At 44.0% G+C, this 26,017-nt stretch overlaps 1 protein-coding gene across 1 annotated transcript; it reads left to right on the forward strand.

The window, feature by feature from the left end:
* The first annotated feature begins 2,548 nt into the window (after positions 1 to 2,548).
* On the forward strand, positions 2,549 to 26,017 carry LOC114545822 (metal transporter CNNM1). Its single transcript, XM_028564368.1, has 10 exons — positions 2,549 to 3,989; positions 15,567 to 15,710; positions 16,162 to 16,302; positions 17,571 to 17,740; positions 17,830 to 17,920; positions 18,707 to 18,852; positions 20,035 to 20,317; positions 21,846 to 21,950; positions 23,468 to 23,572; positions 25,804 to 26,017. Exons 1-10 carry the CDS (start codon positions 2,549 to 2,551, stop codon positions 25,881 to 25,883), a joined length of 2,706 nt encoding a protein of 901 aa, XP_028420169.1. The 3' UTR covers positions 25,884 to 26,017.

Below are 26,017 nucleotides of genomic sequence, written 5' to 3' on the forward strand. Positions count from 1 at the left end.
TCGGGTGTTTTTCCTTTTCAAAAAGGGGGATGTACATCACTTTAATAACTATAGACCAGTGTCAAAAATAAACTATGTTTAAATTGGGAAAAAACAAAATACATGATTTTTGGTAATTGTAAAAAGAATGAAAATGTAAGAATAGCAATTGAAGGAATTGATATTGAAAGAGTTAATGAGACAATTTGTAGGTGTTATTTTGGACGATAAATTGAATTGGAAAGAACACATAGTTTATATTAAGAGTAAAGTTTGTAAAAGCATTGGGGTCTTGTATAAAGTTAAAGATGTTTTAGATTATTCAACGTTGCTTATGTTGTACAATTCCCTAATACTCCCATATTTTGGATACTGCATAGTAGTTTGGGGTAATACATACCCTACTAACACAAAACCTCTGTTTTTGTTACAGAAAAAAACATTAAGGATTATCAATAAGACAGGCTACAGAGAACACACTAATAGTTTATTTATAAAATCTGGACTTCTAAAATTCAAAGAGTTGGTTGATTTGAAGATTTTGATTTTTATGTGGAAAGCTAAGCAAAGAGTTTTGCCTATGGTTTTACAAAATTTATTTACTCCTGTATCAGAGGAAGATGGCCATAGAAGGCAATATCATTTTAAAACTCTTTTTGCACGTACTACACAAAAACAGAGGTGTTTGTCCATTTATGGAGTTAAACTGTGGAACACATTGGACTATGAACGGAAGTGCTGCGAAAGTGTTTGTAAATTTAAGAATTTGTATTAGAAAAAAATACAGGAATGTTATAAGAAAAAAGATGACTAATATGCTTAAAATGATGATAATTAAATGTAAAGATAGGTAGTACTGATCATTTTTGGTGTTTGGGGTGAGGATTGGGGTTGATCCACTCATGAATCTGCTGTTTTTTTTTTTTTTTGATGTGCACAAATAAGTGACAGGTACCATAAGATTTTTTCTTCTTCCTGTTCCTTTTTTTTTCATTCATGCATGTTATGAATGAATGAATGAATGAATGAATGAATAAACTCTGTCTGACGCCCCCACCACTAGTTTAGCCCAGATCCTGGAGGTAACCGGCTCCATCTAACCTACTGCTCCCAATAAGTGACAAAATAACGCCAACATGTTCCTATTTACATGTTGTGATTTGTATAGTCAAATAACAAGGTCACATGAGACACAGACGTCTTCTAACCGTATATAAACTGTGAACTATATTCTCAAAAAGGCGAAGCACTGCTACTTCTGCTACTCGGGCGGAGTGATTTGCTCACAGCACCTGAGAAGTCCCGTGGTGAGGAGCAGAGAATAACAACGGGGCTTTTCAGGTGTTGGCTAATCACTCCGCCCAAGTAACAGAAGTAGCAGTGCTACGCCTTTCTGAGAATATATGGATGTATACAGTTAGAAGACAGCTGTGTCTCATGTGACCTTGTTACACCTTGTACGCCCTGTGATTATACAAATCACAACATGTAAATAGGAAAATGTTGGCGTTATTTTGTCACTTATTGGGAGCAGTAGGTTAGATGGAGCCGGTTACCTCCAGGATCTGTGCTAAGCTAGGCTAGATGGAGCCGGTTACGTCCAGGATCTGTGCTAAGCTAGGCTAGATGGAGCCGGTTACGTCCAGGATCTGTGCTAAGCTAGGCTAGTGGTTGGGGCGTCAGACAGAGTTACAACTCACACAAAGACGAGAAGGGTATGTATGGACTTATCTAACTCTGGGGGATACTGTGAATAAGACAAAGTCCCAATAAGTCGGCGTGTTCCTTTAATAAACCATCAAATGTGCAGTTATAGTAAGTCATTAATCAAAGTTTACTTTTAATATTCAACAAAATCAGCAGTTAATGCAAATGAATTGTTAGCAAATGGCTTTTGGTCTGAAAAGCACTTGCATCTGGACGATCTACCTGATTAAAGCAAGTGACATGCTGGAGGACGATAAACAACCTGGCAAACCAGAAGGTCTCTTTATTATTGACTGACAGTCTAACTGATCTATAAAGCATACATAATGTATGTATTAGTGACGAAACCATTACTTACAACTTATAACCCCCTTAAAGAAGTGAAAATCAATGTTGACAGCCTTTACTTTAGGAAGAAGGGAGGAATAATACAGATGGAAAAAATGTTTTAAGCACAATTAGTTAACGCTTAAGGAGCGTCATCAATACACTTTAGTATTGGGATAGAATCTTAAAAAATATAATTATTATTATCGTCACGATCAATCGTTTTCATAACTATCATAAAACAATAAATTCACAAATCACTGATTTAACCCTATAAAAAAATGTAAACAGTATTTTTTCACGACAGTGAGCTCGATGCTATTATTAGAAAGTTACGTCACTGCACACTGGAGCGCGTCTCTCTCTCTCTCTCTCTCTCTCTCTCTCTCTCTCTCTCTCTCTCTGTGCAACAGAACATCATTATCACCGCGGTTATTGAGCTGCTGGTCCCTCCCTCTCCCGCATGGACCGGAACCACGCAGCGCCACGTGACCCCGCAGCTCTGGACTGAACGAGCCTCTCTCACACCCGCATCATGGCTGCGGAGGATGCGGCCGCGCGGTCCCGAACCGGAGCCCTGCTCCCCGGCGGGGCTCCGCTCTCTCCTCCCCGCCTGCTGCTGCTCTCCCTGGCCGCGGGCTTCCTGCTCCCCGCCCCGGCGCTCGGCTTGCTCGGCTTTCGGCCGGAGGAGACCGGAGCGGAGCTGTCCGTGGCGGACGGGGTGCTGAAAGCCACCGAGGGGACCCGCTTCATGCTGCGGGTTTATTACTCCACCTCCCCGCAGAGGCTGAACCGCACCGCGGCGACTCGCGCCAACAACGCCGCGCCCTGGGTCGCCTTCATCGAGGAGCCGAGTCCCGGGCGAGAGGGACAAGCTCACCCGAAGCGGAACATGTGCATGGACAAGAACGCCAGGACGTCCGACATCGAGGTTTTGGGCTCTTTCAAGTCCGCTTCCAGTCAAAACTCGGTGCTGGTGGAGCTGCTGGCCAAAGACCTGCGGAGGGGGGAGAAGATGAAGTACTACTCAATGTGCGCCTTCGACGGATCCAAATGGGAACACTACCGGACACGGGATTTCTGGGTGGCCGTGGTGGAGCGCTCGGCTGTCCCGGAGCTCTGGCTGCAGGTGTTGGTGTCCGTGCTGCTGCTCGGGCTCTCGGCGCTGTTCAGCGGGCTGAACCTGAGCCTGCTGGCGCTGGATCCGGTGGAGCTGCAGGTTCTCCAGAACAGCGGCACCGACAAGGAGCAGAACTACGCGCGGAAAATCGAGTCGGTGCGTCGTCACGGTAACTACGTGCTCTGCACCCTGCTGCTGGGCACCGCGATCATCAACGCCTCGCTCGCCGTGTGGATGTGCCAGATCCTGGGCATGACCTGGCTCTCCACGGTCATCTGCGCCTTCGGCATCTTCTTCGTCGGGGAGATTCTCCCGCACTCGGTGGCGTCGCGACACGGCCTCGCCATCGCCTCCAAAACCATCTGGGTGACGCGGCTGCTCATGGTGATCTCCTTCCCCATCTCCTACCCCATCAGCAAACTGCTGGACCTCATCCTCAACCAGGAGATCTCGAACTTCTACACCAGGGAGAAGCTCCTGGAGATGCTGCGCGTGTCCGACCCGTACCACGACCTGGTGAAAGAGGAGCTCAACATCATCCAGGGAGCGCTGGAGCTGCGGACCAAGACCGTGGAGGACGTGCTGACGCCGCTGAGCGACTGCTTCATGCTGGCCTCGGACGTGGTGCTGGACTTCAACACCATGTCGGACATGATGCAGAGCGGATACACGAGGATACCGGTGTTCGAGAACGAGCGCTCCAACATCGTGGACATCCTGTTCGTCAAGGACCTGGCGTTCGTCGACCCGGACGACTGCACCCCGCTGAAGACCATCACCCAGTTCTACAAACACCCGCTGCACTTCGTGTTCAACGACACCAAACTGGACGCCATGCTGGAAGAGTTCAAGAAAGGTGAGTATGAGTGCGCGCGCACGTGTGTGTGTGTGTGTGTGTGTGTATGTGTGTGTCAGAGAGAATTGAGGTCAAATGGGCGCCCGGGTAGCTCACCTGGTAGAGCGTGTGCACATATGCAGAGGCTTAGTCCTCGACGCAGTGGCCGTGGATTCGGTTCCGACCTGCGGCCCTTTGATGCACGTCATTCCCCCTTTCTGTCCCCCCTGTCATAACTAAGCTGTCCTGTCAAAAAAAAATTAATAAATAAAAAGAATTGGTCAAATGAAGTGCAGTCTCAGAAGATATAAATACAATGTATGAAATTGCTGTCACGTTGAAAATATATTTGATCAGAGAAACACTAATATAGCTGCTAGTTATTTTATGTGATTATTCATATTATTATTATTAGAAAACCAGCCAATCCCAAGTCATGCTGTACACATACTGTATGAAGAGATGTCTTTGTGCCCGCTTGATTATGGCCTCTAGATCTTATAGAGTTACTGCATGTCACACTGTCCGAGACAGGTCTGATGAAGACACTTCCAGTGAAATTTAAGAGAAAGTCAAGAGTTGAGGAAATTCAGAATTATTTTCAATCTTCTCCCTACCTACCATCATAAGGCACACAAGCCGTTTTTTGGCACCACCTAAGCCGAAAGAATGAATGTGAAGTCATTGTGATCACAACTAACTAAATGACTTTCCTCAGATCTAATGATTGTAGTCGGTCCCCAGTGGACTTCTTTAGCAAGTTTAATCTTTAGGCTTTTTGAGTGTTATTTATTTATTATCTGCTCTAGCTTTTCAAGACACAGGTATGGCAATAATTATGCTGCAAAATGATGTGAAATCGCATTTTTTTTTTATTATTGAAAAACATAACATTTTCTTGAGGAAAGACCTCTAAACCCCACGCCAAATACTTCCTGCTATGACTTTCACAAACCTAGGGAAAACACTGACTTACATGTACGGATCATCCACTTAACTTTAGTCAGTCCTTCCAGAAAAATGCAGAGTTTTTTTGTGATCGTTGCGGGCAAAAAATCCTTGATTATGCGGCACGTTTTCTTAAAAAAGTGCGATGGAATATGCAGGATATTTATGCAATTTTATGCAATGAAATTGCGGGAACGTGCAAAAACTGCAGTTTGATGAAAAAGAGAAAAAAAAAGTGATTCCCCCCCAACACCCTGCTTTTCGATTATGTTCACGTTGCGTAATTACGTCACTTCATAAACGTGGCAACAGGGGAAAATGTTGCGAAGTAAACGCAACATTTTCAACTTTCTGCTAAGATATATGTGTGACTTTTTTGCAATCGAAAATGCGGGGATTATGAAATCATGCAAGCCACGCACATTTGGCGCGGAAATCGACAATTTATGCGGCGAAAGTGCGGCGTATTTGAAAAAGTGCGACCCCCTCCCCCCGCATAAATATGCAGACTTTGGCTGATTATGCATTGAATTATGTGATCGCATAATCACGTTTTTCTGGAGGGACTGTTTATTTTTCTCATCGAGATCTGTTTTTCAAAGGAGACCTGAGATTAAAAAAAACAACATTCATAATCAGACCTTGTAGTAACATGAAATACATTTTCTTTGACTTTATGTATGTATGCTCAATTTGGAGGGGGTGTGGGGGGGCAAACACATGTTGTGTAGACACTGAACATGTGTTTGTACCCTGTTTACAGAAAAGCAGACCTACATTTTGGCAGGCAACTTGTGAAAATTATAGGAGGATGTGACCTAAAAGTTGCTGGTTTGAGTCCACGGACTTGCCGTAAAAGTCACAAATGACAGCTGAGCTGCCCTTGAGCAACCTTCTTTACCCTGTAACTGCTCCTTTAAGTATTGTGAATGTGTGTCTGAGAGCTTTAGTCTGCAATGCCCTCCCCTGGCTCCATAAAAAAAAATAAAAAAATAAAAAGAGAGTTGAACCCCACTTTGCAGAGCTGCTGCTGCAGCAGGGCACTGTTTCTCCTGTATGGAGTCAGCTGCTTTATTGTAGAGTATATAAAATGGGTGGGGTGCTCAGCAGCCAATCACAGGCCTCGCTGTGCTCTCTGCCTTTCCTGCGTGTTCGTAGGACCTGCAAGGTCAGCGTTTTCTGTTCTCTTTTCTGCTGCTGGGTGTGTGTGCCGGGGACGGGAAGAGAGACGGAGGTAAACAGAGAAGGACACCTTGACCAAAGCTGCTTCTGTTTACAGAAGACAAGTGACAGCTCATACATTTACATTTATGCTTATTTTGTAAGCACCGAGAGGAAATCTGCCATCATGTAAATGTCATGTTTTAAAGATGAGCTTCTGTTTTGAGCTTAGATTACTATGCATATTTGGGAAACACAGTGAAATGTCTTCCCTGTGACTTAAACCTCAGTGTGTGTGTGTGTGTGTGTGTGTGTGTGTGTGTGGAGTATTTTGTACAAAGCCAGATGCCATCAGAGTTTTGTGATGAACAAACATGATTTTCTGTGTCACTGTTCCACAGAGGGATCAGTGGGATCTCGCTCTCTCTCTCCCTCTTTCTCTTTCTCTCTCTCTCTCTCTGTATAACAACACCTTCAGGCACTGCGGCAGAAAAACGCAGGTTCCCTCGTTCATTTCAATGGGACCCCTGCAGCAGTGGATGCTGCCACTGAGAGCTCTGGGAAAAATAAAAAACGAATAAGTGCAGACACATACAAAACAACAGTGGTGTATATCTATGTTGAAACATCTGCGTAGCGTCTTAGCGTTTTGCTAACTCCCTAGTTTGTATTTCTTCTTCTACCTGTTTCCCATAGCAACACACCCACAATTGCGCAGCCTGTTGTTTTTTAGCGTATCACTGCTGTGGGTATGAGCGCATCATACACAGTTGAGACCTTCTGGCCAAGTGTGGCATCTCTGATCTGTTTCTGACTGAGAGCTGATTGATGATCTACGTATAATGTATATGTCAACTGGTCAGCTTGCTCACTGTAATTCTGTCTTACTAACACATTTGATTTGTCTACTTTAACATGCTACCAAAGGGTAAAAGACAAAAGTGGGACAAAGTAGTTGTTTTTGCAAGGCACAAGCACTGTGAGTCTCAAGTCTAGACTATCAAGTCTTAAAGGTGCACTATGAGTCCCTGCACGGTTTCAGCGCAATTTCATTTTTTGTCTCAAATCGTAGGCGTCTCTCATTAATCCGCTAGCTGCCTGTCCCCTGAACACACCGTGAAAAAGCCTGGTCTCGGGAGACAACACAGGGGCCGTAAACGTCAAACAAACACTAGGGGCACAGGCTGTGCACCAAAATACAACAAACCACGTTCCAGCCGATCACCGACAAGATGGTTTGGGGAGGGGGTGGGAGTTAGTGACAGTTAAGGCTCTTATATACTAGACGCATCCAAGGTGGCGCTCACCATCGTGACGTCAAAATGACGTAATATCCTGCCGGTGCACCCGATGGTCGCATGCAGCTCTTTTTTTTTAGCAGCCAACAACCGGATGCCAGAACTCTCAAAGTGAATGCAAGTCTGTCTTGTAAACTTACTGGGTGAAGATGAGCTCTTTTATGGTGAATGAAAGGCTCGATCTAACAAAGAAGGTCATTGAATCAAATCGAAGCATTGACCGCAATGCTGCTGCCAGTTCTGCCGTTGTTTACCTTCTTCTTCTTCTTCTAGTCCGTAGAAAGGGCAGCGTCGGTAGCCTTTGCTCATTAGCGCCATCGCTGTTCAGGAGAAGACCGCAACTATTGTCGTGAGCACCAGCGCGGGTTTGAATAGTCACGGCGATCTCATGACGTCACTTTTGCACGTCCCAGTTGTATACAAGTATATACAGTATATAAGACGCTTTAGTCAGGGGAGGGGCGAGCTTGCTCTGTTTTGTTTGGTATTTACTTGGAACGTCAACAGAAGGGACGTCATGCAGGAACTTATAGTGCACCTTTAAGTGCTATACGTCAAGTCCGACAAGTAAAAGCTAGAATTTTGAACTTAAATAAATGTACGTTACCTTCACACCCTTGCAAAGCTCTCTGCATTTCTCAATATGCCAGAGTTCAGCGTGATTTATGCTTCTGTGTAAAATCTACGCCGTGGCTACGTACGTAGGTACATGGAGACACAGACCCTACGCCGTAGCCTGACATGTACCTCTCGAACAATGCAATTACACGTCGCGGGGACGCACGTCGCTCGGCTGTGGCTTGGTAGCGTTGGTAGCGTTCTCCATGAACAACATGAAATCAAGGAGAGGGTTAACTTTTCCTGCTCCAGATTTCCCACCGTGGTCAGAAAGAACAGGGGACACTTCCTTCCTCCCACTATGCCTCTAGAGTCACTACTGCTATGAAAGCTAGTGGCCGTCACTCTCTCACTTGCTCTACCACACACACACACAAATGCCGGCCCTGCTATTAGATCGACGCACACACCAACGCACAAGTATAAACTTCAGGCCACTTACGTAGGCTCTCCGTGGAGACACATGTATCCGTGGATACATGTGCTTTGCTAAATGAGCCCGGTGGCTACTTAAGATTTTATTCAGGTTGACTGAGCCGACTTTGGGAGCCACAGCTCAGTGTTCAGAGTGTTGTGGAGTAGATAACAGGACTGGCAGAGCTAAAGGCCTTTCGTATGTCACAGTAAGAAAACGTTTGAAACAAGGTAACTACTATCTTGACTGTAGTTTGAACGCATATAAAGTTAAAGGAGAACTATGCAGTGCTTTTTTTTTAGCTTAATTTACCTTAACTGAACAGCTTCGGAGTCATTGGAATAGTTATATGACTTTTTTTCGAGTTGAATGGTGGTCGTCTCGCTCCCCCCTAGCGCCTGTGAGCGGAAAAAAAACACCCTTGCAACAAAAAGCGAAGAAATGGCCAAAACTGCATAGCGCCCCTTTAACACATTTCACATTTGCAAGCTGGAAAGTCCAAATCTCTTTTTTCAGCTACAATAATATGGTCCTACACAAAACGTAAAGAGAACTTTTGTTATACCATACAACCATTGTTTCAACTGCATTAACATTAGTATTTTTGAAGCAGATAACTTCAAAATGAAATAAAGTCGAAACAATGGTAACTGTACCCTAGAAATCTAAAAAGCAACACCACCAATGCCATAATTGCAGTGAGAGCTTATTAGCTGCAGTATATTAGAAGAGTTGTATGGAAGAGGCAGTGTCTGGAAAATAAGGCACACCTTTGCCTGCCAAGAGTTAGACTAAACACTCATTTCAACACATTTAAAGACACTGCAGAGGTGTAGCAGAGACTCTGCCGGTCTGTTTTTTTTGGCCTGAATGCTAAGCAGCGTGTCTGGCACAAATGAAACCGGCCAAGTAACACCTCCTCCCGCTGTGAACAATGCAGGTACGAAAAGCCTTGCCATTGCCAGGGGAAGCTTGGTTGGACAGATGGAAGGCTGAACGGTGAACATTTTACACACACATCCTGGACGGGAGTTTGCATCCCACTGCCAGAAAACTAGAGAAGTTTGTTTTTTCGTCGATGATGCCAAAACAGACCACGAGAACAACATTAGCTTCAAAATCGAGATAAGAAAAGTCTCGGTGTGGCCAAGTAAGAGCTCTGACTTTAATTTGTGGTGACAGTTTTCCGAAGAAGAAAAGCCAGCAAATATGATTCCATCTGAGAGTCTAAACAAGAAACTAGCTGTGGTAAATATTGACAAAATAAGACAAATACGTGATATATTTTTATTTTAAAAAATCAAGTTATGATTCACTATTATCCTTTTATAAAGGGGAGATGTTGTATTATACAACAAGTAGATCCGACCAGGCAATCTGATTGGTCGACTAGACATTTGGAACGTACTCAAATCAAAATGATAGTAGGCCCAGAGAACACCAAGCTCATCACTTTAAATAAACCCACCAGAAAGCAATACTTTTAGCGTGTATAGAGCCAACCAATTTTCACATGTAAATCGGCAAACTTTGTTTATTTCAACCAAAACTAGAGTAGTGATGGTTGGAAAAGTGGTTCATAGTTTTATTTGGTTTCTGTCGACTTTGAATGAAGTGTATTTTATGACGCTAAAATTACTGTTTATTTACATGGAGTCTTGTGGGTTTAGCAAACGCAATTTAGCGGATGTTTTTATATTAAAAAAAATTATCTCACTCTTTAAAGGAACACGCCGACTTATTGGGAATTAAGCTTATTCACCATAAACCCCAGAGTAAGACAAGTCGATACATACCCTTCTCATCTCCGTGCGTGCTGTAACGCTGTCTGACGGTTCCAGCATTAGCTTAGCCCAGCACAGATCCTGCAGGTAACTGGTTCCAACTAGCCTAGTGCTCCAAATTGTGACAAAAGTGACAAAATAACGCCAACATGTTCCTATTTACATGTTGTGATTTGTATAGGAACAGCGTGTACAAAAAACAACGTAACATGAAACACAGCCATCTTCTAACAGTAAACAAACCGGGAACTATATTCTCAGACAGGCTTGCTGCGAGCATATCACTCCGCCCAAGTACTATATTCTTCCGCCTGAGAATATAGTTCCCGGTTTGTTTACAGTTAGAAGACGGCTGTGTCTCATGTTACGTTACGTTTTTTTGTACACGCCAGACTTATAAATCACAACATGTAAATAGGAACATGTTGGTGTTATTTTATCACTTATTTGGAGCAGTAGGATTACTGGAACCATTCACCTGCATGTTCTGTGCTGGCCTGATGCCGCTGGAGCCGTCAGACAGCATTACAGCACACACGGAGATGAGAAGGGTATGTATCGACTTGTCTAACTCTGGGGGTTACGGTGAATAAGCTAAATTCCCAATAAATCGGCGTGTTCCTTTAACAGAAAGGTCATTCTCCTTAGAAATACTTTCCATAATGTTGTCAGACACTTAGAATATTAATCTGAGCTTGTCAGCGGCAAAACGAGCACTTTTGTGAAGGTAAATACAAGCTGGACAACTGCCCTATTAACTTACACTGTAGCTTGTTTCACAGTTGCCAACTGCAGTGTTCTCGCTTAATACTGGACCAATGTCAGAGATTGTTGTTCCCATCAGTCACTTAGACACAAAAACACAGGAACATAGGGTCCAGGTTGAAATAAACGGTAATTACCCTTTAATTGACTGGTTGACTAACATTAAACTAACATTTGAAGTTCGCGGATAAATAACATTAACATTATACTAACTAAACCTATCCATCCAAAGAATTATTTTTCAGCATATATCTTAGTTACAACATGATTGAGCTAGCAAAGCAGTTTAGTGTTTATATGTGCGGTGTTTATTCCGTTTGGGAATGAATGCCCCACAATATGAATACATCATATCATAACTTTTATTTTGTTGGTAACCGTTGTTATATAATTGCAACCCTCCGGTGGGACTTTATTGATCCTGTTCCTCTGTTGACACTGATTGATTTACATGAGACACTACTGCCCTTTTACGGCCATATCCACCCCCCCCCACAGTCCTTTATTTTCTCCCTCTAATTCCTTCCCCTCTTTCTCTCTATCCTTGTTAATGTACCGTGTCCCAGGAGGCAGAGTATAAAATATTCAGTGTGCTGTATTTACAGTTTGTCTCCCTGCCATCTGTTCTCTGTATTCATTATATTTTCACAGTACATGTTTCAGCTGATCAGCCCTTATCCTGATCAGCTGGACAAAATCACTTTCAAATTCATCTAAATCTATTGCTCTCTGGTCGAGTGTTAAGTTTTGGACATGGGACCCTGCAGTGACACTTGGTAAAGTGAACTTGCTGAGTTTAGCCTACTAGCTAGTCACCACATTGCCAGACCTTCCTCCACTGCGCTGCGGAGGAGGGTCTGGCTAGTCCACACAGCATTCCGGGATGGGTGAAAAACGTGCTCTGGTTTGTTGGCATTCCTTTAAACCAATCACAATCGTCATGGGCGGCGCTAAGTGCCCAACGGAGCCACAGTGCCTCTGCAAAATAGCCTCGGGAAGGAACTTGTTTTGGTGGAACATGTGTACGTTCAAAGGTTGTTTTAGTCGTGCGTGAGAATACTCCGATTGGACAGATAGTCTAGCTAGCTGTCTGGATTTACCCTGCAGAGATCTGAGGAGCAGTTAACCACAGTCCTCACCACAAAGAAAGAGGAAGGTAACGGACATCCGGGCCAGAAAAGAGCGACATCCAGCAGAATTTCCAGCAGCATCGGACCAATCCCAGAAGTGGAACGTGGTGGACATAGACTACCTACTAGCCTTCTGGAGGCAGTTTCTTGCAGGTCTTGCCATGTGAAAGAGTTGGTTCCTCACATGGGACACAGAATGAACGGACAGGAACAAAGGACGCATTCCTTAGAGGGAGTTCTGTATAAATTAGCCTCTCTGACTAAGCTGTTGTAAAGCTCCATTTTTAAATAATATTAACAAAACCGTTCCATCGATGCTCTCTTCAAATCCACCAGACTCCTTTGACAAAAACAGTAATTTTACCTCGCAGAACACCGGAGTTGCTAGTCTACCGCTGCCTCAATCGGTTAGTTTGTTAGTGTTATTGTGCAACTTTGGTGAATCTGAACTAACCCGTTAAAAAAAGGGGTCTCAAACTCAATTTACCTGGGGGCCACTCGAGGTAGAGTGCGGGTCAGGCTGGGCCGCATCAAGTATTCAACAAAAGTATTCTTTGTTTGCTCTTAAATAAATCTTGTTCCCTCAATAGACATTTTTTTAAGATTGGCGACCCGGTTCTTTCTCTGTATACTAGTATACTATGTCTAGTTGAGTAATGACGTCTGATGTTATATTCCTTGTACACCGCAACTTTCTCTGTGCATGTGAGACATGTAGGGGTGCCCCTGTGCTCTCCCACTTTCACTGAAACTGCCTGTGACGTTTTGACAGGAACTGGGTGATGGCATATATTTTCCGTCACTCTGGAACACGTTGATACTTCCCCAGGTACTTCACGGTTGGCTAGCTTGACAACCGTTGACAGCAAATGCCGCAGGAAGCTGTCACGAGACTAGCTATGGTAGCCCGTAAGTGATAAGAACGTTTCAGAACAACGCACGGGCTGCACTGAAACGAAACTTTGATGTTAAGTAGGGGGGCCACAAAATATCATCCCGCGGGCCTCAATTGGCCCCCGGGCCACGAGTTTGAGACCCATGTGTTAAAACAACAAAAAATCTGAACTGTCCCTTTAAGAGGAAATCAAGGACATTAAAAAAGGTTGGGAGGTCAAAGAAATACTAGAAGGAAAAAGAAGCGTTAAGAGAAACACTGATGGAGAAACGAATAAGCCAAATCTGCAGAACACAGAGAAAGAACATATAAGACTGACTGAAAATACTCTCTCCTCTTCCAAGCTATTTTGTATGTAAGGCTGACCTATTTAGCTGAATGCGGCTCTGCCAGAATTGATGTGTGTGTGTGTGTGTGTGTGTGTGTGTGTGTGTGTGTGTGTGTGTGTTTGGTAGTATTTGGCAGGCATGAGTGCAAGGAGGAAGTTGATTTGGAGCCAGCCGATTGAGGAGGAGCTACAAACAAGGATTCACTCTGTTTTTGTGTGTGTGTGTGTGTGTGTGTGTGTGTGTGTGTGTGTGTGTGTGTGTGTGTGTGTGTGTGTGTGTGTGTGTGTGTGTGTCTGCCTGACAGTGAACTTGTGAATTATGTAACGGAGGGATGGATGAGTGACGTAACACAACCTGCTGCTGTCTGCAGTGCAGTGTCTCTACACACACACACACACACACACAAAACCCTTTCTTCTTGTTCTTTCCGCTTCGTTTAAATTAATTAAATTGAATCCCATTTAAGACCCTGCCTGCCTTTTATGTTTTATTTCTTTCTGCAGAACAAGTTTTTCCCCCCAGCAGTGCACAGATTATTAATTACTCCATTTGTCTTTGGAAACGCCCCAAGATTTTACCTCCAGAAACACACTCATCCTCCTGGAAACAGCAGAGGCCCAGCAGACTCTGGAGAGTGTGTCCATGTGATGGATTGCGTTCCTGTGTTTTGTATTGAATCCTCCCTCGCTGTTACACCCACTGCATTCAGCTCCTGCTGCTCCACTTACTGAGCATCAGGCTGCAGAGCTCCCACTCGATGCAAGCCAAGCACGTGAGAAGAGACGGAAAAAGTAAAGCGTTTTTGACAATACAGAGCTCCTTGGTTGCTACCGCATTGCATTGTGGGATACTTATGCCGGTGTATTGTCCAGTGTTTGCATAATGTAATATTTCACCAGAAATAGCATGCAATTCGAGCACTATTGGTTAAATTCTAAGATTTCGGACATACTGAAAAATCTCACATGCTGTTTTAGGGTACTAAATAGCATGTTAGTTTGGAATTTCGGACCCAGCCATGTGATATCATGACTTCGCGTAAACATACACGGAACTTTCTTAAGCCAAGTGGAGCGTGTTATCTGTACGCATTTGGAGCTATCTGCGTGTACAGTTGGGTTGGGTTTAGGAAAAGAACAATGGGACGGTTGGATTTAAGAAAATAATAACGGGACGCGGGGCAACAACGGCACGGTTGGGTTTAGGAAAAGAAAGAAAGCGACGGTTGGGTTTAGGAAAACGTGACACGTGGAACACGATCCCCGGTCTCCTGGGTGAAAGTCCTGTGTTGTTTGTTTATATTTTTGTCTCTATTGTACAGTATGTTACTACTACTTGTCTACTGTTGAATATATAGAGAGTTAACACCTACCAAAGTCAAATTCCTTGTGTAAGTAAGTATACTTGACCAATATATCTGATTCTGATTCTGATAAGGGTTAGGTGCAGCACCCAACCCCTTTTGGGCAGCATCTAAGCCATATAAATGTAAAATCAACGCATCAAAACTAACTAAATGACTAATGGTTGTCGGTCCCCTGTGGACTTCTTTAGCAAGTTTATTCTTTAAGCTCTTTGAGTGTTATATTTATTATCCGCTCTAGTTTTAGAGACCAAATAATGGCTTTGAAAAATGGAAATTGAAAAAGGTCCGTTGTGAAATTGGTGAAAAAGATGAAAGGTGAAGATGAAAAATATGTGCACCTACGTCTTCAACAAACCTAGAGAAAACACTGCAGTTGCATTTTGCTTTGTCCAAATGTTTTGCGAATACAAAAAACTTTATTGTCCACAGAATTTTCTTTGGTTTCACCAAGAATACAAGAGAGACAGGACATTACAAACAGTAGGCTACATAGCCAAGACGGACAAAACAGACAATACATTTCATAAAAAGTGACTTTACAAAGGTTACATTTACAAAAAGTAAATAAGTAAATAAAGAGATAAATATAGCCTACTAAAAATGCTTGCTGTGCATAAAAAAAGCAATGTTATTTAGCAGCTTAACATTGGGGATGAAGGATTTCTTAAAGAGGTTTCTATTTGCTGTTGGTACTCTGAAACGCTTCCCTGAGAGAAGAAGTTCAAATTCGCTGTGTAATGGATGGGAGGGGTCACTAGTCATTTTCTCAGCTTTGTTTGTAATGCGTTCCTAATAAATACTGCTTAAGTACTGTATACTTTGCCCTGTAAAGTATTTTCTAAATGCAATCTGGTTTAAAAGTGATGACTGAGTCGACCTTTTCGTCCAGGGAAGTCCCACCTGGCCATCGTGCAGCGGGTGAACAACGAGGGTGAGGGCGACCCTTTCTATGAGGTGATGGGCATCGTCACCCTGGAGGACGTCATCGAGGAAATCATCAAGTCAGAGATACTCGACGAGACGGACCTCTACAGTATGTATGCATGCGCACAGACACGCACTCACTCAAAATATTAATGTATCGCATGCATTAAGACAGGGGTGGCAAACTCTGGAAAATGAGAATCGTATCAAGGGCCAGACATGTAGAGTTTCTTTCTTTTATGTCATCGAAAAAGTCAAATATCTTTGACTGTATTACTGCATGTCTCTATATAGTCTTCTCACCTACAGTTTGGTCGACAAAATGTCAAAGAAAATGACAAAAAAAATCGGAAAAAAGCGCAGAAAAAATGAGTCAAAATTGTTGAAAAAGGCACCAAAAACTTTGTAAAAAGTCACAACAATAGGCAAGCCAAAATTTATTGTGAACCTAAATTTATATGGGGGCCGGATTTGGCCCGCGGGCCTTAAGTTTGACACGTGTGCATTAAGAGCTTTGGGATTTATTCATTCTGTGTGTCGGTGTGTGTCTGCCCAATCAGCTGACAATCGTACGAAGCGCCGTGTTTCTCACCACGAGCGGAAGCAGCAGGACTTCTCCATCTTCAAACTGTCGGAGAACGAGATGAAAGTGAACATCTCTCCTCAGCTTCTCCTGGCAACACACCGCTTCCTGTCCACAGGTAACAGCCAATCAGCTCGCTAATGCGTGTCTGGGTTCTTGTATCTCTACACTGTGGAACAAGCAAACATCCTCAGAGGGAAGGAGAGACGAGGGATAGCATCCAAACTCAGGATACTTCCTCCAGGCTCAGTTCTTTAAAGGGACAGAGAATGTTGGCCCTTTGGTGTGGAAAAAAATGATATACCATGTTAAACATAAATATATACTGATTTGATTACAGCAAAGACAACGTTGGCAGTAGGCTATTGATGGAAAAATAGGTTACAGAATAATTTGTTCTGTATTGACAGGTGCAATATTAGAAAATCGATTTATTTTTTATTACATTTATATATCTGCATTTATATCAAAACCTTGAGACTTTCAAACATCAACATGTCATTTATTAATATTTGTTTGTGTCTAAATGACATAAAAACATCTTTTTGTATTCTATTTTGCCTGGAAACGCTTGAAAAATAGGCGTTGGTTCTATTTCTAGCATGCACGCGTTTACAGCGCGTCTCGAGCTGCGCCTGAGACGTGCGTGTCACGCAGGCAGTGTGCAAGCTCTAACCTGTTACCATGGGAGCCGAAATATAAATGGACACGCCACACAGCTTACACGCTCGCGCCACGCATTCAGTGTGTAACCGGCCTTAATATCTCTTGCTGCTTGGGGATTGTACATGAAAACAAGCAAAATCTATGTGAATGAAAAAGATGGGCTTTAAACATGGGTCTTAATTTAAAAACAGAAAAGGATTCAACATTGCAGGTTGAGACAGGGAGACCGTTTCAAAAAAAAAAGGCTGTGCAGCTACAATAAACCATGGGATGTAAAAAAAAAAAAAAAAAAAAAAGTGGGTAAAGCCCTTCAAGCGTTGACTTCTGTACTTTGTTGCAGGGAATTTTCATTTGGCCATGGAGATAAGAATGACTTGACCCATCATGCTTCCAAAGAAATGCACACATTAACAAACTATTATTAAATCCACTGTATGTTGGCAAGGCATGAGACCTAATATATGTATTAATGTTAAATTAAGAGATCTAAGTTATCATTATGACAAATGGCTTAAAACAATACACCGTACATTCACACAAAAACCTACCCGCACTGCTGTGGCAGGCCACCTTTTGTCCCTCAATTCAGCGACAAAGTTGGCAACCCTAGATACTGGTCATGCCCATTTTTATACCAGCCAGAGTCCTGAGTGGGATGGCCAGTCCTCCTGATTGGGACATGAGAAAATGTTGTCATCACTTCTCTCCTCCCTCTGTCAGAGGTGGAGCCCTTCAAACCCGCTCACATCTCAGAGAAGATCTTGCTGAGGCTGATCAAACACCCCAGCGTGGTTCAGGAACTCAGCTTTGACGAGAAGAACAAGCGAGCGTCACAGCACTTCCTGTTCCAGCGCAACAAATCCGTGGACTACTTCGTCCTGGTCCTGCAGGTACACCAGCTTTTAATACTCGAAGAAGTCACTGCAAGTAGACGGACAGAAGCTGGTCGGCTCACTGCCGTGTTTCTGTGTTCCTTCAGGGTCGGGTTGAGGTGGAGTTTGGTAAGGAGGCGCTGAAGTTTGAGAATGGAGCTTTTTCCTACTTTGGGGTTCCTTCCATCATGCCAGCAGGTAAAACACACACACACACACACACACACACACACACACACACACACACACACACACACACACACACACACACACTCTTATGAGAAAAACTGCTTCCCAACATCCAAACTAAACCTCCTTCCTCTTCACTTGTACGTCTAACCACATGTTGAACTTAACCTGAATACAGTAAAAGAAACTATTCCAGATTTCAATCCTAACACTAAACTGAAAACTTAAATCCTAATTTAGCCCAAACGTCCCAAAAACTTGCTTGTTTTTTAAGCTCATAGTGGCTCTCATGAGTATAGAATTAAAAAACACAAATACATATTGTATACACACACACACACACACACACATATAGACTACATATGCACAGATACACACAAGATGTATTTACCAAGGAAATTAAACAATCAGAAAATCTGAAAACTGAAAGAATCTACATTTTGTCAAAACTAAATGACTGCTTGTGAATGTGCACTTTACTTGGAGAGAAGAACCTGATCAGCAGCACTCAAACGCTCCACAAATCTTCGGCCATGCCATTTAAAATTTCTCTGAACAGCTTGAAATATGTCGACATGTCCGAGTCGTTTAACTGCCAGAATATAAATGCAGCATTCACAGCAGCGAAGTGACTGACTGAATGGAAGCTTTCAGCTACAATGGCTGAGCCCGCCTCATATCAAGAAGGGAAAAATGAAAAATGAAGCCCTCAGCTCGCTCATGATTTCATTGAGTCTCATCCGTCTCTGTGAAAGTGCTCCGTAAAAGATTGATTGGTTTCTTGATCTCCTGTAGTCCACAGATCCCCCTCTCGCAGCAGTGGTTTGGACCGCTCGGAGTCCATGCTGTACGGAGGCAGCATGAGCCAACTGAACGGTGGAGGGAACGTCTACCTGCCAGACTACTCTGTCAGACAGCTCACACATCTGCAGATCATCAAGGTAACACCTGAATGTCGCACCACCTCAGGGAACACTGGGTTTTCAATTTTGGCCTTTTATCATACAGTATACACTCCCCTAGCGCGCACACACACACACACACACACCAGTCGTGCTATTCTCTTAAAGAGATACGCTACGACACAGACACCAACGCACAAGTATAAACTCCAGGCCACTTACGTAGGCTACAGCGAAAGCTCTGCGTGGAGCCTCCGCAGGACCATGAATCAGACTTAAAGGACAAATCCGGCGCAAAATGAACCTAGGGGTTAATAACACATGGGTACTGGGTCGACCGTTCTCTGAGATATGTTTTCATGCTAATCGGATGTAACCAGCTTTAGTGAAAACCGCTAATTAGCTTATAACGCTAGTAGTCGGGGCAGAGGGTAAAGTAAAAAGAAATCTCTATTTCTACACCACTAACAAGGCTCAAAATAGCACCACACGTCCACAGTAGCAGAATGAGGGTCCCTACATGTTAACACAAGCATTGAGAACTTTGTAAATGTACAGACAGTTAGTTAAAAAGATAGTTTATAAAGATAGTTTATAAGTACCGTTCACGTATACAGGCAGTCGCCATCTTGGGAAAAGATGAACGACGAACGCTGTGCAACCAGTAACATAGAATTCCCAAGATGGCGCCTGCCTGTATACGTGAACAGTATTGTCTTTCTAAACTATCTTTTTAATAAACTGTCGGTACAATGCTTCGGTTTACATGTAGGGACCCTCAGTATGCCACCGTGGAGCCTTGTCAGTGGTATAGAAATAGAGATTTCTTTTTACTTTAGCGTGCCCCACTTATAACTAGCGTTATAAGCTAATTAGCGGTTTGCGCTAAAACTGGTCACATTCGATTAGCATGAAAACATGTCCCAGAGAACGCTCGACTCGGTACACGTGTTATTAACCCGTAGGTTCATTTTGCGCCGGATTTCTCCTTAAGTCACTGCCTAGTCTCACTTTTACTATCCACACGCTGCAAAGCGGAGGAGGGTCTGGCTAGTCCACATAGCATTCCGGGATGGGAGAAACACATGCTCTGGTTTATTGCCAATTCTTTAAACCAATCACAATCGTCATGGGCGGCGCTAACCTCCGCACGGAGCTGCTGTAAAATAGCATCCTTCCAACCCTTAACACTACCCATAATCCTCTGCTCCTGTGTGTCAGATTACCCGGAGCCACTACCAGAACGCTGTGACAGCCACCCGCATGGACAGCTCTCCTCTGACGCCGGATGCAGACGGCCGTCTGGCAGAAGGCAACGCCGCGACCCCGGAGGCCCCGGCCGCGGAGCACGGCGCCATGCTGACGCCCCCCGGCAGCAGCACCACCACCACCCTCATGCCCCCACCCAGGGAGCACGGCCGGCCCAGCTCCGCCCGAACCCGAGGACAGCAGTCCAGCGTCCCGCACAGCACCTCGCTGCTCAACGAGAAGAACCGCATCGTCCGTAAGTGTCCTCCGCTCCTGAGACAGACCACAATCCTGGAGCAGGTACACAGTTCAGACCGAAATAAATCAGAGATGATGTGAGCCAGCAGAGGCAGACAAACAATGACGGCTCCCTCCAATGAGTTTCTCTGAATTCATTAGGGCAAAATATTCACAATGAATAGAGTTTAAGAACCCCATCCAAATTGCAAAGAGATGTTTTCAAAAAGCAGTGTGAGGCAGAGTCTGAGGAGAGATAAACAGACTGGCAGACACAGAAATAACTCAATATAAATGACATGGAAACATGAAAATAAAAAAAATACACGAGGCTGCATGTTCTCAGTGTTTTTGTTTGTGCCCGTTAGCGGATCCTTATGAGAAGCAATTGGAGTGTTAGACATTTGTTGGCTGTCATCTTGGGTTTTTAATTACAGAAATGGAGAGGCCCAGAAGTGTAGTCTACACGATACGCAGGTATACGCAGTATACCCACTAAGAAATCTCCTGGATTTCCATATACCCACTTACAAATGTGCAAAGATACGCAACAACATGATTTTGTGACAGAACTTTCACATCTATTCACAAATACGGGGTTGAGTAATGTGACAGCGAACTAAACTAACACTGCTGAACATTCATCGCCCTGCTCCTCACTGAGCGGAGTGTGTAGTGTGTGCGTAGCAACCGGGCCCAAATGCTCCGCCTATACCGCACATTAGGGCTTTGACTCCAAACTTCATTATTCGAATATAATTTGAATATTGAAGAACAATAATGACGTTCGAACGAATATTAGGCAGCCCTTAATATTCGAACCTGTTATGGGCATTATTTTTTGTAAATGTGTTTGCTTGTAAACGTTTTCAATTCAGATTCTGAGGCTTTTTCACGCATTTCAAAATCTAACTCTCGCTCACTCACAGTCGTGACATTGACTGATACACTGCCCCCTGGTGGACAGAAAATGTACAACTTAAGTTTGATACTTAAGTCTTTTACTGAAGGCATTTAATGGTCAAAATATTATAAATAAATATACCAATATATTCCAATATTAATGTTAATAAACAAACAAACTTCAAATATGATTTCTAGGCAAAAGTCAAATCCCTACCACATTTAAGACAAATATAAGTAGCCTAATTTATTTTGTCCTCATTGCTTTGGGGTCAACTTTTGTGATCCAGGCTTCTGATGTGAAAGCCCCCTTACTTCTTTATATTCCATTATATTTTGGATATCATTTTGAATGTCATCTGTGTTTTCCTTCTCATAGGATAATTAAAAGGTATTCCCACCATAAATCGGTGCATAAAAGTGTATCTATCAGAATGCAGGAAATTAGTCTTTGACGTTCAAAATAACCCTGGGGGAGGACACTCAGACCCCACACTTTGATATGACCCCCCCCTAAAGGCCCATTCTGATCCAGGAAAAAAAAAGTGGTACAGTATACCCACTACAATACATTAAGACTACACCACAGGAAAGGCCTCGTGTGTATTTTGATGCGTGCATGTGCTTATGTGTATCGGCTGCAGGCAGCAAGTCTGACGGCCAGAAGAGCCCCAGCGACTCAGTGTTTCTCAGGATGGATGAGATCCCTTACATCAGGGAGGACAGATCTGAGGCCGACGCGCACACTGGTATGAGCTCTTATTGTTAACGGCTATGTTTAGACGTGCAATCTGATTGTTCGGAAAGACTCTTTCTACTCACATTTTCAGTGTTTTTTCCTGCATCGGTTGTAACTGAGACTGGGTCTGGGCGAGATTCATTTGCAGCCCATTTCCAAAGGGGCGTCACCAACGGACGCCGCTCAAATTCCTCTGGGCGCAATTGGATAGTCCTTCAACCAATCAGACCAAAGATCCGGGTGACGTAGCAGCGACATCAACGGGTTCGGTAGCCGTCATGTTGAATGTAAACAAAAAAGCTGCTCGCCGTCGCTGCGCTAACATCATCGTGTAAAGCCCGCCTCAACGGTTGTGATTGGTGTAAAACTCGCCTTAACGGTTGTGATTGGTGTAAAACTCGCCTTAACGGTTGTGATTGGTGTAGAGCCCGCCTTAACGGTTGTGATTGGTGTAAAACTCGCCTTAACGGTTGTGATTGGTGTAAAACTCGCCTCAACGGTTATGATTGGTGTAAAACCCTCCTCAACGGTTGTGATTGGTGTAAAACTCGCCTCAACGGTTGTGATTGGTGTAGAGCCCGCCTCAACGGTTGTGATTGGTGTAAAACTCGCCTCAACGGTTGTGATTGGTGTAAAACTCGCCTCAACGGTTGTGATTGGTGTAAAACTCGCCTCAACGGTTGTGATTGGTGTAGAGCCCGCCTCAACGGTTGTGATTGGTGTAGAGCCCGCCTCAACGGTTGTGATTGGTGTAAAGCCTACCTCAACGGTTGTGATTGGTGTAAAGCCCACCTCAACGGTTGTGATTGGTGTAGAGCCCGCCTCAACGGTTGTGATTGGTCTAGAGCCCGCCTCAACAGTTGTGATTGGTGTGAAGCCATCCTCAACGCTTGTGATTGGTGTGAAGCCATCCTCAACGGTTGTGATTGGTGTAGAGCCCGCCTCAACGCTTGTGATTGGTGTGAAGCCATCCTCAACGGTTGTGATTGGTGCCTCGATTTGGAGAAATTGGAAATGGGCTTGAATGGGCTCTTGGCCGGACTGACTTAGAGAGCAAATCTCAAATTTGTCCGGAAAATAAAAATTACAAGTATTGAGAATAAAAATAGCAATTGATGATTTGGTGATTTATTTACATGTATTAATATTATTTTATATATATAAATAAATATATAAATTTATTTTTTTACTAGTTTTGTTAATTGGGGTTTTCTTTACTCAAGCATAATATACACATTTATTTTTATCAAATTGTCAGAAATAACAGGAAAATGCTTAGATTCCTGTCAAATATGGTAACACAGACTTTTTGCCGTTTACAGTACGTGGACCGATCATGCTTAATGCCGTGCGAAAAGCTTTAAAAGTTTCCAGAGCTGTCAGTTGACATGTCGTCCTCAGTTTCACACTTATGCACAAACTTGTCTGAAGAGTCACACAGGACTTTGAATGTGTCCTCCTCCGACAGAGACCGAAAACTATTCATCATTGAAAGAGGCATGACTACGTCTCTCTTCCCTCTCTCAGACATGGCCTCTGTTCCCATAGAAACGGACACGTCCCCTTTCATCAGCAGCCTGTCCCTGAGCGGCTCAGAGGACACACTGGGCAAGAAACTCCTGCTCAAACTCAGTCAGTCTTACAAAACCTTTTATATGCCTTTCTTTCTCTCTCTCTGCTTTGATTCACTCTCTCTCACACACACTCACACACACACACACACACACACACACACACACCTCTTTCTTAAACATACATTGGTGATTTGGACTTGCCTACTTTGTATTCTCATGACGTTTTGTACAGGGCTCCATTTCTTTTTTTTTATAGCTTATAAGCAATAAACTCCAGAGATAAAACTAGACACGATGCAGATATCTTTTTAGAGACGTTGTCTCTCTAAAAGCCGAGACACACACACCAGACGGCCCACCGTTGACAGAAAAGCCAGTCGAAATGATCAGTCGGGTCCTCGAGGTCCAAAAAACTGCCCCGGGACACACTGAGGCGACACCGACTTGAGAAATGTAATACGTCTCCATAGCAGCAGGCGGCGCTACTCTGTATTGTTGCCCAAGAAATGAAAACCGGCAGCTGATTGGACGAACGCGTCACATGGGTTTGTTTTCTCCGTTCATCATACATCCGTACATGTCAGGTCGGCCAAAATGAACGCCGACAGCCCCCCAGACGGATGACGGCCCGGCACACACCGAACAGATTTGAGTCACTGACCTCGCTAGACTGTCCCACGGCCGATTATCGGCCCTGTGTGTCCCAGCCTTAACTCCAACTCCATCCTCGGGTATCAAGTTGCTAATTGGACTCGGAACAACGACCCCTGAAACTTGGCCCTTGTTGTCACACACTAAACAGGTGTCAGACCGATAGTCGAGGGTTTCAACATCCAAAAGTAGACAGAAATTAGCCCCCTGGATTAGCTATTGTAGCTAACTGCAGCCAGCAAACCAAACTAGCCGCATATATCTGCACATGCCAAAGGCTACATTTACATTGCTGCGTTTTGTTTTTTTTAAGCATTTTTTAAGTGCTTTTAGCTTCAGTAGAACTAATCTCTGTTTTAAAGGTGCTCTAAGTGATGTGAAGCGTTTTTTAGGCTACAACATTTTTTGTCACATACAGCAAACATCTCCTCACTATCTGCTAGCTGCCTGTCCCCTCAACACACTGTAAAAAAAAAACGTAGACAGCCCAGGCTCCACAAACGCCAACAAAAACAAACTGCGCCAACCTGCACCACCAAACATAACAAACAGTGTTCCAGCCGACAAGAAGGATTTGCGGGTGGGGGTTGGGGGGGTTAGTGCGCGGAAGGGAGGGTGGAGGGGACGGGATGAGGAGGAGGAGGAGGGAGGGGCGAGCTAGCCTCCGTTTTGTTTGACAATACTTTGAACGTCAAAAAGAAGTTATGTCACCCAACATCACTTAGAGCACCTTTAAAGTAACACGCCGACTTATTGGGACTTTAGCTTATTCACCGTAACCCCCAGAGTTAGATAAGTCCATACATTCCCTTCTCATCTTCGTGCGTGTCATAACTCTGACGCTCCCAGCGCTAGCTAAGCCTAGCCCAGATCATGGAGCTAACTGGCTCCATCTAGCCTACTGCTCCGAATAAGTGACAAAATAACGCCAACATGTTCCTATTTACATGTTGTGATTTGTAAAGTCACAGCATGTACAAATAACAAGGTCACTATGCTTTTACTATCTAGTAATTGTTGACTCTATTACTCCAACTCTGAGCGAACTCCAGGCGAACTCTCTGCTCCTCACCACAGGGCTTCAAGTGCTGCGAGCAAATCCCTCCGCCCAAGTAGCAGAAGTAGCAGTGCTTTGCCTCTCTGAGAATATAGTTCCCAGTACGTATACGGTTAGAAGACGGCTGTGTCTCATGTGACCTTGTTATTTGTACAACCTGTGACTATAAAAAAAAATCACAACATGTAAATAGGAACATGTTGGCGTTATTTTGTCACTTATTGGGAGCAGTAGGCTAGATGGAGCCGGTTACCTCCAGGATCTGTGCTAAGCTAGGCTAGATGGAACCGGTTACCTCCAGGATCTGTGCTAAGCTAGGCTAGATGGAGCCGGTTATCTCCAGGATCTGTGCTAGGCTTAGCTAGCGCTGGGGGCGTCAGACAGAGTCTGTGCTAGGCTTAGCTAGCGCTGGGGGCGTCAGACAGAGTTACGACACGCACGGAGATGAGAAGGGTATGTATCGACTTGTCTAACTCTGGAAGTTACGGTGAATAAGCTTAAGTCCCAATAAGTCGGCGTGTTCCTTTAAGTCCCAATTTGAAAAATAACAGAATTTGAATTTAACTGTGTTGACTCCACAGGCCACAAGAAGAGGAAAAAATCTCGCGAAGGAGAAAGAACACCAGAGGACATTTCAGAACAGCCGCTGGTGAAAACCTAGCAGCGTGTGTGCACGCACGAGTGCAACGGACCCGGACATTCCATCATCTGATGGTTCTTTAAGTTGTTTGTGAAGACGATGTGGTTGGTGAACTACAGCTATCAGAGTTTTATCTGAGAACAACACACTCCAAC

The sequence above is a fragment of the Perca flavescens genome, chromosome 2 (assembly GCF_004354835.1).
Source record: "Perca flavescens isolate YP-PL-M2 chromosome 2, PFLA_1.0, whole genome shotgun sequence".
NCBI classification, from domain to species: domain Eukaryota; kingdom Metazoa; phylum Chordata; class Actinopteri; order Perciformes; family Percidae; genus Perca; species Perca flavescens.